General features: G+C 40.3%; 1 protein-coding gene across 3 annotated transcripts in view; it reads right to left on the bottom strand.

The window, feature by feature from the left end:
• atad2b (ATPase family AAA domain containing 2B) overlaps nt 1-18,008 on the bottom strand; it is a 79,039-nt gene that overhangs the window by 24,248 nt on the left and 36,783 nt on the right. For all 3 annotated transcript variants that reach the window (XM_034150458.1, XM_034150459.1, XM_034150460.1), the window contains one exon: nt 1,616-2,368. In XM_034150458.1, coding sequence (XP_034006349.1) covers nt 1,616-2,368 — 753 coding nt within the window. The remainder of the gene's footprint in view (nt 1-1,615; nt 2,369-18,008) is intronic.

The following is an 18,008-nucleotide window of genomic DNA, read 5'->3' as shown; positions in this document are numbered from 1 at the left end:
GTTGACCATGTGAGTTACAGTGTGAACATCAAAAACATCCTACAATGAAGGGGTCGGCTACATTTAAATACCTCTTCGGAGTTACGAACCGCTGAATAGCACAAACTAGGAAATAAATTCCAACTGCCATGGCTACAAGATGAATGCAATACGTGAAGAGAATACATATTAAAGTACTTGCCGCTACAATATTTCACATTTGGTCTTTTTCCTGTCCATTTATAACAGTGCTCAAGCGACACTTTGATGCAAGCAAAATGCCTGGCTCAGCTTGTAATGAGCGCGGGGCGGAGTGGCTGGGTTGTCTGTTGTTTGAGGAGCCCTGGTTTGTTTTTGTTCCGTTTGCTGATCGTGCCATCCTCTGATGGCTTCTCCATATTCTAGGAGCGCCATTACCTCGGCTTTCCAGCTGGCCCCTAGTCGTCACAAGCCAAACCACAGGCCCGTAATCACACCCATAAACCTTTTGGCTTATCTCTGACTCAACAATAGAAACGGCATAATGGCTCATGGCAATTGTGAATCTTTTATAGACAAAAAAAAAATAAGTCAGAATACATATCAGAAGCTGACGAGTGTCTACAATGGTACTCGTAGCTTCAAGCATGTGGGGTTTCTCCATTGAATTATACTATCTGCTAAGCCAGAGGATAGCATTTCTATATTCTGTATGACTTATGTTGCATAATTCATGTCCTCTCTCTACTTTAAAAGCTTAACCGAGTGCAAATCACAGGAGCTGGATAGTAATCAAAAAAGTAATTCATCGTCGTAATTAGGTGGTGGGCAAAGCACTGACTGGATGTATACAAATTAACAGATTTTGTTAACTTGCTTAATTGCATATCTACTGTGAAGATCAACTGATTAGCAAGTGAAATGAGGAAACCAAAACGAGTAGCTGAAGAGTGAAAGATGTGCTCTCAAATCTCATCTGTGACCCGTAACTCATTACTTAAAATACAACATGCATCCAGCAACAACAGCATTTGGATTAAATGTTTAGTGCTGTATATATTTACATTTTCAAGGAATGCTGAAAACATACAAACATCCCAAAAATAATAATAATAATACTTGAGATTAAGTCTGCACAGTTTATCACTTATTCATTATTATCACGAAATGGTTTCAAAGTAGACCGTTAAACTAAATTGCACTGAATACAGGTGAGGAAGAAACTTATTTTCATGCTAACATCTGGTAATTAGCAGGAATGTAGCACAGCGTGAAAGTGAAAGCAGCGCTCTTGTGATTCTATTTTGGGCAAAAAGGTTTTAGCACAATGTACCTTCTAATTTGGTCCTAGGAGATGCTCCAAAAATAAGGACTCTTCTTAGCTTGAAATAAGATTTGTTCTTTGGCAGCAGTATAATACAGCATGGAAGTGAAACGGCTGTGTTTGTTTCAATGTGTTAGTCTAATTAAGATATTGTGTCCCAATCCCAAATCAATGACTTCTTCGTTATAGATTATTGTTGTCTCAATATTGATCAAAAATAATCCTGATAATCATTTGGCAATAGTTGTGCTTGAAAGAAAGGGAGAAAGAGCTCTATTTTCCAATTTCTAATTCTATTTAAGATCACAGAAAACTCAAGGTGTAGCATTATACCTTCTGTATGTTGATGTTCCACAACATTTCCTGTTTCTGCTCTCCCATCCTGGGGAGGGTGCTCCTGAGTTGGGTTGCTCTCGTGTTTATCTTTGTGCTCTTCCAGTTCTGGTTCATTAGAGCACTGAGCCGTGCTATGAGCAGTTCTTTTCTCACCCTCGCTGCTCCCCTGGAGGCTGTGTGAGTCCAGGCTGTCCATTGACTCGTTTCCATTCACACAGTCCGCTTGTGATACTAAGACACCCTCTGTGTGCTTAGGCTGGACCTCAGCATCTGAAGATTTGGACAATTCAATTGACAGCTGGAAGTCAGCCTTCTTGGACTGGCCATCCCCATCTGCCTGGGGCTGAGAACTGCCACTGAGGCGAAGCAGCTCACTGTGTTTCTCTGTGTTCTCAGGCTCTGCCTTTTTGGCCGAGGGTTCCTCCTCCGTAGGCGTTTGCTCTTTTTGGGCTTCGCTGTCATCTGGAGGTTCAGCAGGAGCTGCAACAGGGGGCTCGTTGGAGCTCTCCTCTTCCGTAGAGGGGACATGGGGATGGTGGCCATTGGGCTGGGGTCCCATGGTGTCACATGATGATTCCTCGTCCTGCGTTAAACATGAGTCACTGGGCCCCACAGCTTCCACCTCGGCCTCGGGCTCCTCGGGCTCCTCCTCCTCTTCCTCCTCGTCCATTCCTTTTTTGTAAGTCTTCTTCTTACGAATGATGCCCCGCCCCCAAGATGGCCGCCGGCGAATCTTCCGCTTTATGTGATCTATGATAGAGAAAAAAGATGGAGAAAGACAAATAAATAAAATATTACATTAACCATCAAAACATTTAAAGTTTAAGAATAACTAAGAACTAGAATGACATCCTCAATGTTTGTATCCTTTTGCTAACAAGTTGCTGTTTACATCCATGTCTGTCTAAAATCTCATCACCTTATATTTATGGTATGAGACATTTGTGTGAAATTGTCCAAATTAGCGTTATTTACAAAGAAATATCTTGGGGGGTCACAGTGACAATGACCTTTCACCATCAAATTCAGTTGTTTTTTGTCCAGAGGCATATGTGATCCAAATTTGAAAAAGAGACATAATGTTAAAAAGATTGGATGGTGGAAAGCAAGGACATAAACAAACACAACTTTCTCATGTTTAACACCATCATCTTTTTCGTCTCCATGTAGTATTATATTCGTGTTTGCAATTGAATGTATTTTAATATGGACGTTTGGCCTTTTTCAAAGATTTACAGGCAGTGGGTGAAAAAGATTGTAAGAGAGAGGCAGCCAGACACAGCAGCCCTGCTACATCATGGTTGTTGGACACTAATGACAACAGATGGTGTTCTGGGTTTTTAAGAGGAAGGGAGAAACAGAAGCCGGCTTTCCAAGAGTGCAGTAAAAATGTCAAAGCAAGCAAGCAAGAATGCTAAATGCAGTGAAACTTGAAGGCATTTGCCTTCATTTACTTCCAAAGCAGACGCTGAGATACAGACCAGAGCAACAAAGTCAGAGAGAAGAGCCAACAGAACGAAAGTGTGAGAGAGCAAACACATAGGGACCCACACATGTCGGTTTCCCAGGGACAAAAGCATTGAGTCACATCAGAGGGTATAATGCTCAGCACCAGCAGGATAAAAACTGTAATCCTATCATAAACTATGAACAGTCTCAAAAAGGAAGAAATAACTTCATAAAGATCCCACATGCATGTGCATGATGTCATTGACCCGAGACGTGAATATAGATCACAATGGACTCATTAAAAATCCAAGCCATTGTATTTCAAGTCAAAGGCCACATGAATGAGCTACATCTACGAGGTGGATCTTATGCAGAATCAATAACCGTGTCAGCCTGGTTCTGAAAGGACTAAATGGACTGGACAGCATTATTTTATTCAACATCTTACTATACAGCATACTTCTACTCCCTTTATGCTTTGAGCAAAGCGTTGGATTTAATACTACCGAAGGCTTCCATTGTATAATTCGTACCTTCCCACAAAGACACAAATAGGCAATATCTGACAAGAAATCATGAAATGCCTGCTTGTTGACTGTCAAGTCTCCTTTCCCTCAAAGCTTTTATCCACATATCCTTTTACCACTGTAAAGATGTGATTATGCACACTGTGCGTACTTCAGAGGTAGGTAGAAAATTATACCTGTTTACTTGTCAATGGAAAGGGAGCAGAAATGGAAACATTACACAAACAATTTTTTATCCTAAAAAACACAACATAAACAGGGATAATAAGTGAACCTTGGATTACTAATGTGTACAGGACCCTCCTATTTAGTAACGTTGACCCCTTAATGACCAGCCAAGCACTTCCTGTCACAACTAGCACAACAAAAAACCCATGGAGCAAGTACGCTTGCTGCTAGCTAATGCTCGACAATAATTCTAACAAATGCAAATTCACATAACTTTAGTACATTTAGGTAATATTTCGTATCATGCACACTTTCAAGGACATTTCGAAAAGTACTTAGTCCATGTGATGAAGTGAGGCCGTGAATTTTTCACTAGGTCTGATTTTATAATACACCCAGTGTTTAAGCCGTGTTCCGGCTTTTGTTCATTAATGGAGACCTTTTAAAAACAGCGCTATGAGCAACGTGCATGCACAATAATGTAAATGATAATCACAGGAGAAAGGACAACCGGTTTGCCACTAGTAATTCACACATTTCACAGACACTGGTCTTTAGGAGACAAACAAATGATAAGCCAGGGCCTGGGCAGTTTTCCCTGTAGAGAAAGCCAACAGAGCGGGAGGTTCAAAGAGACAATGACAACACACACACACAACCCCCTGCCATGGCATGCTTCAGCGATCGACAGCCATTATGCCCAGTTTGTCATTGAGCCTTTTTTCAAGTGTCAAGGTGGGATGCAGCTTTAGTTTTGGTTTCCTTCTGATCGGATCTGGAACGAGGAGACAGCCGAAGGGTAAGCTATGAGAGTATGCGAAAAGTGCCATTCTTTTTCAGGCATGACTGGCCAACGGGATAGTTGCAATGCAGTAACTTGGAGATTGGAAAAACAGAAAAAACTAATAATTGTTATATTATCCGAGAGGATACATTTCGTTTAGAATGGTCATGTGTCAAAGCTTGGGTCTTTTCAAATTAAGTAAAGAAAGTATTGCTTCTCTGCTCTGAGTTTTACATTTATGAGTTTTTCTTTAAACATGTTATGTCTATTCAAATATCGCCAAGTCAAGGCAAATGTCAGCATGTAATTATGAATAGAACATAATAAAAAAGAAACATAGAAGCTTCATTTTCTTTTTACCCCGCTATGGATAAATATTTCTCAATCTTTCTATACACAAAAGATCCACAAACCAGTGAAAGAGGTCTGGAAAGGGTCAGGTATCACCATCAGAGCTATGAAGCGAGGAAAAGGTGAGATAGAATGGCAGCAAATGAATCGTAATAGTCAGCTCTTAAATAATGCATGAAACAGCCAACCACAGAGGGAAGATAAGCTGATGGTGGAGAGTAGGAGGAAGGGAAAAGAGTGCCAGAGCACTTTGTAATAATTAAAAGTGCCTAAACCCTGCTAGATTCAAGAATTGGTAGGAACATTCGGAGCTGACATCACACACACTTTCAGGACAGTATGTGTGTGCACATGCACATACTGACAAATACAGCTTCTGATAGCAAAAAGCCCCAGGAGACAAGTACCAAAACTGCCGTACCAACAAGTATTAAATAAATAAATCAGTGCTGTGACACTGATGGACAATTCAGCGCTATACTCTGCCAATGCCTTTGGGTGGAATTGTGAATCAGAGGCTCTGATTCACTGATGTCTTTATTTAATAATCTCTAGTCTTCCTGGTAGTGGGAAAGTCACGCACAGTGTTGAAAATAGGACAAAAGGAAGGACATGATCTGTAGACTCTTTAGAATAAAACTAGAATACAAAACTAATTGAATGCATTATTCTGTGTTCAGGGTTAGCCGTTTTCCTTCCAAAAGGTATACACAGCCAGACTGATCCACTAGTCTCTTTGGAACAATCGAGTCATGAAAGCCCCAAAGCTTTGTCAGTTTAATCCAAATAAGTATCTATCTAAAGTTTATAGAAAGGCCATCTGAGGAAACACTGAAGCACCCCATGCCCATAGCATTATAGTGAAGCTATTTATTACTTTGATATGGTCCCCAGACACACAAGCCCATAAAGGCAACTGTATCCATCTCAGATAGATGGGTGTGATGGGTCTGTGGGCGCATTGCCAGACTTTCAACAGCACTAACTCATACTGTACAATACTTACTGTGAAACCCAAATATTGGCAATCACTCAGATGGGCTGCTGTTTAAACTCTTTGATAAGTTCAATTTCACATCATGAAAAATATATGGACTGAAACTTATCAAGTCTGCCATTTTGGGAAATTCTATTATTGTTTTTTTGTCCAGAGAAGATTGATCCCACTCTGATGCCTGAAGATAGACGGCACTCGTGTGCAGGATCGTTTCTTGGTTGGGACAAGTATCTTCATTGAGTCTGGTTGCCATGCAACTTGTCCTAAGCGTTTCTCACAAAATATTGAAAAAGCCCAGAGGACACAGTGAAAATATTAACTAAAATGGAGGCATCAAACCTCTTATCCTCACCAAACCATGCAGACACACTATAAACTGAAATGTAATCATCCACTTGGGACCCGCTCCAGTATCTATCGACAAACACACTGTCCATTTACAATTTGTATATCTCATGTAAGTGCATCATTACCAGAATTGCGACCCGCTTTAAAATTCACATTTGGCTAAAGTTGTGTCCTGTGAACTTTAGGACCTAAACATAAAAGTCTTTGTAAAAATATGATAAAAGCTCAACATTTACTGCTTGGTTAGAAGTGTATTTTTTTATTATGATCTTAACAAAGGTTCCAATTATCACCCTGAATAATGTGAGGAACAGTAATTGCAACAACTACAGAGTGTGAATGCTGACATTGTTACACATGCAGTAATGCCATCCACTTGTGAGCACTTTTGGATATCAACACCAGTTGAACACATTTTGTTCAAACTGTAACTGTGATTGCAGACAATACTAATCTTACTGAAGGTTCTCATTAACATTCAAGCTTTAAACATAAAATACACCTTAGCCTCCACACGACGATATTAGCTCCTTTGTTTTAAAGCGACTGGAGCGCAGTAGAGATGCAGTGCCTGTCCATAAACATAATTTCACCAGATTTCTTGTCAGCTATCCAATAAAAGGGATTATGACTAAGAGTGGTATTGACAGCATCTTGACTAAGAAAGGTTAGGCTTATTTGAGGCTAGTGCAGTAGCACTTAAAAACAGTTTGACTTATGAAAAGCTAATGTTCTGACAGAGTACTTGCTTTTTGAGTTTGTTTTTCCATGGTTGAATGCATTTATTGTAAGTCGCTATGGATAAAAACCTCAGCGAAATGAAATGTAATATAGAGGATGGTAATTTAACTGATTAATGAGCTGAAGAAACGTATTTCAATAATTGTCTTGCCATTAATGTCCCAAACTATACATTGCTGCTTTTTCAGTCACGTCTCATGTTTATTTCATGGACATGTGTCGTAAATGTTCAGTGCCACTGGTCCGGAAAGTCAGCCAGTCTGCTCAAATCAGTCCAAATTCACAGTCCTCTCCTAACCTCTACAGATGCCCTGTTGTTTACTAACCTACTTACGTGTGTGTGTGTCTGTGCGTCTGCGTGTGTGTATTCATTTTCCTTGCCTCCAGTAAATCCTTTGCTCTCTAATTCCCCTCTCTGAATTCACATGTAGGACACTGAGCCAACCAGAGTACACTCATGCTAGGAAATAAATTACAACATTTCTGGACCAAAGGGGGAAAAGAGCCAGAGAAAATATGTGAATAAATGGGCTTTTTGATGTGTTTAAACGTAATGACTATATAAAAATGTTGTTGCGTACCAGAGTTCAATTGATTTAAGAATCACATGAGTCACATGTAAATTATACACTGTCAAATTTGAGTGAGAAAAAATAAATAAATGGGACCAAGGGTAAAATTAAAATAAAAACACTGGTAAGTATTTGATTGCTTCCTAGCGCTCATTAATTATCATCTTTATTTCAAATATTTTATAATAAATGATGTCTCATTTGATGATTATAAAATGTTTATGTTAACATTGAATACCATTATATTTGTGAAACATAGTAAAAAAGACTATATAAATGACTGTAGAACATGACCAAAACAGATTATCTAATGGAGGTGTACTGCATGCTGCAAAGAAGCAATCATGTCCCCATCCAGCTCTGTGAAGTACAGTATATAAAACGTGATGAGGCCCTGGTCTCAAACTAATTAAACACTTATGGATGAATTGCTGATCTGCTGCCCTCCCTAGTTACCCATTGTGATGGGCTGTGTGCGTGTTCATGCATACACGGCATATAAGAATAGGTTGTTACAGGCGCACAGGTCCACCGTGTGCCTGGTCAACGGCACGACCCGGCATCAAACTCTGTGTCTACCTGGCTCATTGGAATCGACTGGAGTTGGGGCCTCAACCTTTTAACATTAATGAAGTATCGATCCGCCCTGCTCTCATCACCTGCAACTGATGGGGAGGAGCTTGGAGTTAAAAGTTGTGTCACATTCTTAAAACAAACAAACTCACTCTCATTTATCGGAATTTACAGAGGTATACTTGGATGCTTTCTTTCTAAGCTTCTTCTGTTCAGTATTGGCTTAAATCACTTTTGTAGGGAGAAAAGAGCTACGTAAGCCATTATTGTTGGATAAGGGTATTTCTATGCAAGGCCAAGAGAGATAGAAAAAGAGAGAGCACTCTGTCAGTGAGTTTTTGCATTTACACACACCCACACACAGTCCTTGTGACAATTGTGCTAGTTAATGCACAAAGGTGCAGCTTTGAGTGGTTTATTAAGGCATAGTTCGGATTGGTGTGGACATTCTTCCATAACGGGAGCGCCATGGATCTCTTACCGGGTAGGATGGGGGCATGAGTTAAAAATCTGGATATGCTACTACCCAATATGCTTTGAGTGAGTACATATCAATTTATGCTATCACTAAAAATTGCTATTCTTCAATATGTTTGGTCTAATAAATAGCATAATTGTTTTGTTTATCATATAACTGCAGGCGCCTTCCATTGCGACAGTGCAAACGGATTGTTCCAGTTTTTCGGAAATCTTATGATTAAGGAAAGGTGAGCACTGGTCGCCTTTGAGTCTGTTGTCATTGAAGTATAAAGTAATTGGATTCTAAATGATTTAATATGCTTCAAAAAGCTTTTGTCTTTTAGACATTAATTCAGGCTAACAGGTAGAGTACACAGTGTTAATAATGACATAAAAGATATAATTGTACTTAAAGATAATACATTTTTTTTCCATTGAGAAATCGATTGGTAAGAATACATTTGACAAAGATGTTCTTGTTTTCTGCGGCCTTTCTAAATATATATAGCAATTGTACAGAACTGAAGTTATTGTCATTCGTTTGTCAGTCTGGAGATGATGGAATGGAAGCAAAAAAAAAGTCTGCCATATGTGTATCAGCATCATCAGATACTGACTTCTAACAGGTGCCATTTATCATTAAATTACATTAAAGCATGTGCTTCAGACATTTAGCTTTTAGTTGGCAATCAAGGGGGATATTAAGGTAAAGAATCTAAATTCTGATACTGCTTTGGTTTTTCTGTTGTAAGCATGAGCAATAAGAGCTTATTCTTGAAAACTATATATTCCCAACTCTATCCCTCCCAGGGGATTAAAGCCATTTTTTCTTCCATCTGAATCATTCCACTGAGCTGTAATTAACACAGCACAAAGGCAGTATATCCCCTGCCGTGACTGCTGAACAAATTCCAATTCAATGGTTCCTAATCACTTAAACTAAATGAATAATTTAAATTCTGTCCTTAGAAATATGCACAAGAAAACATATGACAACACTCGGACAAAATGCATGTCAAGGATAGGACCCCCTTAAAAGGCCCGGACACACCAAGCTGACACCAAAGAACTGACACAGACGGACCCCCGACTGTTGTGTCGCCTCGCGTCTCTGCGTCTTGGCCATGTGTCGCACTGGAACACACCGCAAAGACTTCAGCCGACGGCCATGAAGCACGTACGAACTGCGCATGTGTAAGTGGCAATAACTCTCCTTACCAGCAGTAGTATGTATTCGTTATTCAAAAGAGGCAACAACCGGAAGACAGACTGCGTGATAACCGAGAGAAGAAGAACAGACTGCGTGATATAAACAAACAACAAATAGCGTGTGCGTTCCATTTTCACTCTACAGCGAGAAGCTCATGGGGCTTTCCCGAACCTGTTTCGAGAGCTGGAGTTAAATGAAATCTCAGATTTGCCTTCTTAATAGTTTGTTTGGGTCCCTCACTTCCGTTTCGCTTCTCATGCACTGATTCGCTAAGCTGAACAGCCAATCAGAGTGATCTCTTTTGCCGACAGCCTTTCAACATGTCGAATCGGCGGGTTTTCGGCCGAAAAGGTGTCGGCACGGCTGAAAAGACACGACGGTGCGGGACACACCAATCTGAGTAGGGCGTGTCGACGCTCATCGTCGGCCTGACGCCCATCGTCGGCCTGACGCCCATCGACGGCGTCAGGCCGATAATTCTTTGCCTCTGTTGAACTAGCAATATCATAAAAAGCCTACATGTAAAATTGTAAGCATCGGTGGCGATAAATTAAAACTATTTATTAGTCTTGCATCAAGCTGTGCTGATAAAAAGTCAAATGATTTTCTTTCAGATTAACTTCAATATTTGTATCACTCCATATTTAAAAATGCAACAGAGCAGTACAACATGTTCTTTTCCATGTGTTCACAGTATGTAAAAGACATGGTGAGAAGCAAACAGGAGACTGCATGGGAGACACTGTAGAAGACTGAGAAATAAAAAGGCTGTCATGGTGACACAGAGCCTCAGGGTCTTTAGGTCATGAAAGGAAGATAGCTGTTTGTCACCTGATGTGACACTTCAAACTGACACCAGATCAATAAATGATCCCATCCTTGCTTTCTAAAATGAAAGAGATCACTCACTTCCCTCAATTGCCGTTATGTTCCCTTTCCATCTCCCTCCTTCACCCGCACCCTCTCTCCCTTTCTCTCACAAAAAAACTGCCATACCACCCTGCTGGTTAGAAGGAATAGTTCAATATTTTTGGAAAACACACTTGTTTGCTATCTTGGCAAAAGTCAAATGATAGGGATTGGGAAACAGATAGCAGCTAGCTTTGTCCAACAGAAACAAAAATCTCTCTACTAGAGCCTGTAAAGCTCACAAGTGATCCTGTTTGTTCTGCACACAAACAGCAACGTAAAAAAACGTTTATCTATCTAGGAAGTTGGCTCAGCAAGAGACTTTCTGGAGTCTCAGCTGGTTGCCCAGCAACCTCATGCTGACAACGATAGGAAATGTTGACGCAAATATGAAGGACTAATTCCCTTAGACCATAATTCTACCATACAATCCAGTGTTTACACATGCACTGCTAATCTATCTATCTATACAATTCAGCATAAATGTTTCATAACGGAGATCCAAGAACAGCCTAAACATAAACATAACTTTGATGGAGAAGAATTCACACATTCCATATTTGCCAGCCGAGTTTGCAAAATGCTAACAAATCACTGCCATGTCACAGGAGTTGTCAGACTCTAAAGCGACAAAAAGCTGACATTTTCTGTAAAATGTGACTGTATATTATTATTATGCTAGACTATAAGGAGAAAATACAGTCACAAAGTGGAGGGATTGAAGACATTATTCAGTGTGGGCATCTATCTTTCCCTGTCCTTCTCCTCTCTGCTGCTCAGTAAATGGCCGGTGGGATGACGGTGCCTGTGGTGCCCTCTTCTCAGAAGACAGATATGCCCTAATGCACCAGCAGCTCCAAGTTCTGTTGAAGATGTCAGCCTGTGCGCACACGTACATACAAAGTAGGGTCTGAAAGCCTTCTGGGGGAAAGGTCTGTCGCCCACAGCCAAAACATGCATATAGACAAGCTGTAAGGCAGGAGTGATGAGGTAAAGAGATGTGCACTGGTTTGGCTCATTTGACTGACGTTTGAGTTATCACAGCCCTTGTGGAGGAGAGCGTGCACCTAGCAAGGCCGCTCCAAGGAGAACAGCAATGTCAAACAGCTAGCCCCTGGTACATGCCTTCTGTGCAGTGAATGATGCAGGCCCATCTCAAAGCCAGGAAATCAATGTCAAATTGGAAAAAACAACCTGCTACTCCCACAATATAAAGGGGCACGAGCTGTTGCGTAACAACCGTTTGTTCTTACTGTACACATCTGAAGATACACCTTGGCCCATAAATACATAAAAACGCTTTCGGTCTCTTCTTCTCTCTAAATGTAGCTTATTAAAAAAAGTGAACTACTTGCAAGATTCTAGCAACTTGTTGGGTCTTACCCACATGGTTAACTGCACTTACTGTAAGTTGCTTTTGGAAAGATAAATGAATGTTAATTTGTTTCAGGCAGTAATGTAAGTTGTTTACTATATGGTTACTGCTATGTTTGTCTCAACGTTGCTGACCATCTGACAAAAGGCCATGATCTCTGAAGGGAAGCCATTGTTCTTTGGGACCAGAGACAAGAGAGAGAACACTTAAACTTGCCAAAAGGATTAGATTAGATACAAATTAGATACTCTGTGAGCTGTTTAATAATAGGACTCTGCAGAAAGGGGATATTAAATTAAACACATTTTTTACACAGTGAGTCTTTGCTCTTCCTAGTCCCCTTACTGGATCCAGCTTAAGAATGATTGACTTTTATATTAGGTGGCCACTTTCAGTCACATGCGAGAGGTCATAACGTCTTGACAAGTACCACTAGGGAGAAGAGATGATTCGCTTTCATTTGTGCAACATGGTTTGCTCATCTTCTTTTCAGGAGTTTTGCTTGAATAAAAAGTTGCTACTTTATTATATCAAGCTGCCATTTGTCCTCTGAGAGTTTTTTCCTCACTCATCCAAGTTTCCAAGAACTTTGCTATCACTACATTTTTCAAAAGTTAGATTCAAGAGCTGAGACAATGGGCCCCTGCTGTAATGAACAGCATTAAGGAATAATGCAGATCAAGGCAGCACTTATATAAATAATAGTTTTGATCTTCTGCAGACAAAAAGTTTGCTATCTAAAGTGGTTTCCTTCAATAGATCATATATCCCTCATTATCTAATACAAATGAAATAAAAAAACACAACTTGAGGTAGATAAAGACATAGACGTATTCTGTTCTCCTTAAGAGAGAAATTGGATATAGGTTTGGTTGTATGATCCACTAACAAACAGCAATTTTCCCAGACAGTGTCTAGACTCAGGCTAATCCGAGCTCAAACCGCCCCATGGTGTGGTTGGTGTTGGACTTTGAGATGTTGGGTGGGGGGGGGTTATTATTGATTGCTCCCAGCTCTTGTTTTGTGCTGGTTCGACAACTTTGCCTGCAGGCAGTGATCAAAACAGAGCCAGGCACCAAAATGAAAGCCAGCATTAACATTTATTCTCTTCTTCTTTAGTCTCTTAAGGTGTCAAACTGAGTCGCTGATTCTGCTCTGCTGTTGCTTTCTATGCATTCAGCTTTAACAGGTTCTCTTTTGCTCCTGCTTGGTCAAACTGATCATGTTTATATGGAGCCTTTACCTTTTTATAGGTTTTTGTTCATGTAAATGGCTAAAATCACAAAAGTTCCCTTCAGAGGGAGTTTCTCTCCCCCACACTGGAATTACACGTGGGAAAGTTAGGCTCGAAATAGGTCATGTGATTCATTTGCATTCTTTCTTTTTTTTCAACACTAGTGTTAATCATGAGTGTAACACATTGACAGCCATAGTTTTAGTACAAACAATTGATATATTTGTTTATTCACTACACACATTCCCTCAGCAAGGAATGATGATATACGAGGATAATTGCATCAGTTACAATTGATTGAATTAAGGATAATGTAATAGTCTGTCTGTGTTCCTGTTTTATTTTGATATTTATTTTCTCCTGGTTTGTGTTCAGCTGTGTTTCACCTCCCCTCCCCAGCTGTGTCTTGTCTTGTGATTCCCCTTGCTTTCCCTAGTGTTCTCTCTGAGTTCATCGTCATTTTTCCCAGAGTTGGGCTCCTGATCTCTTGCCTTGGTGTTCTGGATGTCCCTCGTCTGTCCTCCTGTGTCTTCTGAGTATTCCTGGTTTGTTCTAGTTTGGTTTGCTTATTTTCCTTTTGTTCAACCTTGCCTGCTCCTGCAGTTTTGTGTTTGTTTCGTACCAGCTTTTAATTTAATAAAAGCTGGCTTTTTTTTATATTCCTATATCCGTCTCCCCTGACAGAAATAGCATATAGAGATAATTCTGATTAACCATCATTAGTAATATCATATATTATATACATTTCTTTGTATGATCACTCTATTCCCTTCTGGTTTTACTTGTAGGAGAGCTAAGTGTGTTTTATATTGCCGACCTTCCCACACTTACAATGCAATTAAACTTCTAAACTTTTTCATAACTTCAAACCAAATTGACATGACTATAATAGTGTTGTGTAATAGAAACCAATATGCAAATGCTAAATGTAATTAGGGGTTCCAAAGTGCATTAACTAAAAGCAAAATGTAAACATAGCCTTCAGTAGTTTGTACAATATATAATATTCTACATTTGCTGAGCAACAGTGATGGACTCGACTGCCCGGAAAGCTTATATTTTCTAATCTAATACAAAAAAAAGCTCTGTAATAAATCATAGCTTTGGTGATAAATCATTTTTAGGACCACCAGAGTGACGGCAATTCAACTGTATTGTTATGTTGTTGATGCGGTTTGTGGTGTGGCATTGAATTGCATTTGTAAGGTGGCCATGTATGGATGCGCATATACATATAATGCAGTTAGCTTCCTAAGTGATGGGATGATTAACGATGCTTTGATTTGAGAGCAAAACTTCCATGAAAGTGTGAGAGTAAAAGAGAGAAAGTATTTTACAGCGAGCTGTCTCTCATAAACCTAATAATATTATGATGGAGCCGCAAAAACAAAGAGCAGCATCTCATTAAACAATTCAAAGCTATATGTTATTGTGCATAAACATGGCCGAATTAACAACAGAAAAACCACAGAAAATATAGTTTGATATCTAAAAAATGAACAATACACAGGCCTGACTTAACATGGGAGAGCTGATGAGTTACATAACTGCCTTGACCTTTCATGACATTTCGTGATGAGTGGTTAGCCAGGGAAAGGGCAGTTTTGAAGAGAATAAGCATCTCATCTCTGGGGTTTAATGGAGATGTGATGATTAGCCTAGATAAGAGCAATTCTTAGAGTAATTTCATGTAGTTAACAACCCAGTTGGCGCACACTCCTATTCATATTGTGGTATAATGTGACTCATGTCGCTGAATGTGACCATCATGGAGCATAGAGGATTTCATTTGTGTTCAGGAAAGAAAAGCAGTCTCTAACAGAGAACATGTAAACATTGGCTTATCTATAGTTCTGGAAAATAAGATGTATCCGTACTAAAAACCACCAAAACCAAGACTACTCCAAAAGATTTCTAACCACGAAATATAACACAAAAAAACGAGATCAGGTGTTAGAGTGATGTGTTCTGTTGTGGCTCAGTCAGTAGGGGCTTGGACTGTGAGCCGTAGGGTCGCCGGTTCAAGTCCCCGACCAGACCTAAATATGAAGTGTGGACTTCTACTTGGAGAGGTCCCAGTTCACCTCCTGCCCTGCCGTGGTGCCCTTGAGCAAGGCACCGGACATCCCCCTTCCCCCCTCACTCCCATTGCTCCCCGGGCGCTCTACAATAGCTCCTAGTACTAGACTCCTGGTACTAGGATGGGTTAAAAGCAGAGAACACATTTCACTGTGTGTGCTGTGTGCTCTGCATGTGTGACCATTAAAGAGGGTTTCATCCCTCCCAATTCTATTCTATTTGAAATCAGAAAACCAGTAACTGCATTCAAAAGCAAACGGAGGTTTCAAAGTGGCCACATAATAAAAAAAAGGTGGATCTTAATGAGGAACAGATAACAATTCTCTTTCAATGAAGCTGGGTTTGAGTAGTGCATAAAGTCACAAAGATAATTTGGATCCCACACACAAATCCATAAGTCATTCCATCTAATCAAGCACAAATGCATCATGTTTGAGCAACTGTTCCAGTCAATTACAACGTATCAGAACCGAGCAGAGTAAGGGAATACACCCCATTAAGCTGCGTGGCGTTTACTGGCTTCTGATGTTTACTGAAATATGATAAAAAAAAAACAACGAGAGTAAAAGCCTAGGAGGTCTCTTTTAATGTTCTGTCTGTAGTACAAACTAAATGCTGCAATGTTGGGCTGCCATTTATTGTTGGGAGAGAAACAAAGAAAAAAAGATAGAGCCCATTATCATATAAAGAAAGCAAAAACTCAGATCTACTATAATTGGAATGACAGGAAAACCAATCCCTCGTGAAAATATAAACCCGTCTACCACCCATGGAAGCATCTGAATGTAATTTGTGATGGACAGATAGAGAGAGAAAATCCTAGCTCAAAACAATGAATGTAATTTGAGGTCCAGCCATCTGATTCACCAGTCAAACCACAGAAATGTTGGTGTTTAGACCACAAGCCCCACAAAGTGCACTAGGTGTTGAACCAAATGTATGTCGGGGCCAAGCGATGGTTATGCCATTGGGACCAAAAAAGCCCTTTCCTGTAGACTTACAGTGGAAAAGAGTCACTGTTAATCAGTGTATAATCGTTTCTAGGTAAGTTAACTGCCCAATACAAATAGTAATGACAATAGCCTAGAGCCCCAATTTGGCCAGGGGCAGCACTGGTTCTGGGTGTTGTCCTCCAAAGATAGGCCATTCAGACTTCATGCACCAACTTTCATAGGAATGAACAGGGCCTCGCCCCAAACACTGTACCCTTTTTTTCCCGTTTTTTACATCCATGTTTAACACACTGTATAAAGGCAGCTTAGCTTTCACTCCTCTCCATCTCTCTCCTCCCCTTCCATCACCTTTTCTAACATCCTTAGGCAGCACAGCTTGCAGTTATTGGGCATACACAGAGGCAATGAGCAGCAATGCTCAATCATTCCAGTGCAACTCCCCGGGCTCATTCATTTCAAGCGGAAATGAAAGCGCTTTACCATAATATATACTGTATATGGCTATCTGCATGGCACAGTAATAAAAACAGACATTCAAATCCTGTGAAGAGGATCACCACCCGACCTTGTCAATTGTGTACACTTATCACGCAGTGATACGCTGGGAGTGAAAGGACCCACATACACAGGAATGAAATTTGGGAGACACTAACAATGATGTCAGCTCATCTGCAAACAATAAATGGTAGCAAAAGGCATCATGGATGATTTTACATTCATTTCACGCTTGGTGCCACAATGATCCAAGAGGCATCTGTGCCCACAAAATGGCAGCTTAAGCTCAGCGCTTATTCGCTGAGGGCTTTGGATGCTCTGCATGGATTTTATCATTGAGCGCCACTGGGTGTCAGAGACTGCCATTTAAGATTGTTTTGTGCCTGGTAACAGAGAGGTAACTGGGGCAGCATCAGTGTCCAGTTCTTATAACTAATTAATAGCACTACCATTTCCGTATGAGACTAGATATCTGCTGTCGACCATTAATACATGACCATTATATTACCCCTAAGGGAAATGAATGATGTGCAGCCCTACTAATTACATAATTAAAGATTATCTTTTAAATATATTACTGTAAGAACATAAACCAGGTTTTTCTAAAATGGTTTTAAGAAAACACTGTTCTGCCTTTTTATAAATCAATTTGCCAAACAAGAAAATAATCAACTCCCAAGGACAGAATTTAATTATCACATTTACTTTTCCAATTTTCAGATTTGGAACAAAAATGTGAGCGGAGGAACACAAGTGGAAAAATCTTATCCGAGGGATTGGATGACATGAGGGTGTTTGCAGATCACTTGGATTGAAAGAGTAGCTTTAAAGGCCCGGACACACCAATCTGACAACAAAGAACTGACACAGACGGACCCCGACTGTTGCGTCGCCTCGCGTCTCTGCTATTGGCCATGTGTCGCACTGGAACACACCGCAAAGACTACAGCCGACGGCCAAGAAGCACGTACGAACTGCGCATGCGTGAGTGGCAATAACTCTCCTTACCAGCAGGCGGCGGTAGTGTGTATTCGTCATTCAAAAGAGGCAACAACCGGAAGACAGACTGCGTGATAACCGAGAGAAGAAGAACAGACTGCGCGATATAAACAAACAACAAATAGCGTGTGCGTTCCATTTTCACTCTACAGCGAGAAGCTCATGGG

The sequence above is a fragment of the Trematomus bernacchii genome, unplaced genomic scaffold (assembly GCF_902827165.1).
Source record: "Trematomus bernacchii unplaced genomic scaffold, fTreBer1.1, whole genome shotgun sequence".
Classification (NCBI taxonomy): domain Eukaryota; kingdom Metazoa; phylum Chordata; class Actinopteri; order Perciformes; family Nototheniidae; genus Trematomus; species Trematomus bernacchii.
The sequence above is the reverse complement of the archived record's forward strand: the minus strand, read 5'-3'. Positions and strand labels throughout refer to the sequence as shown.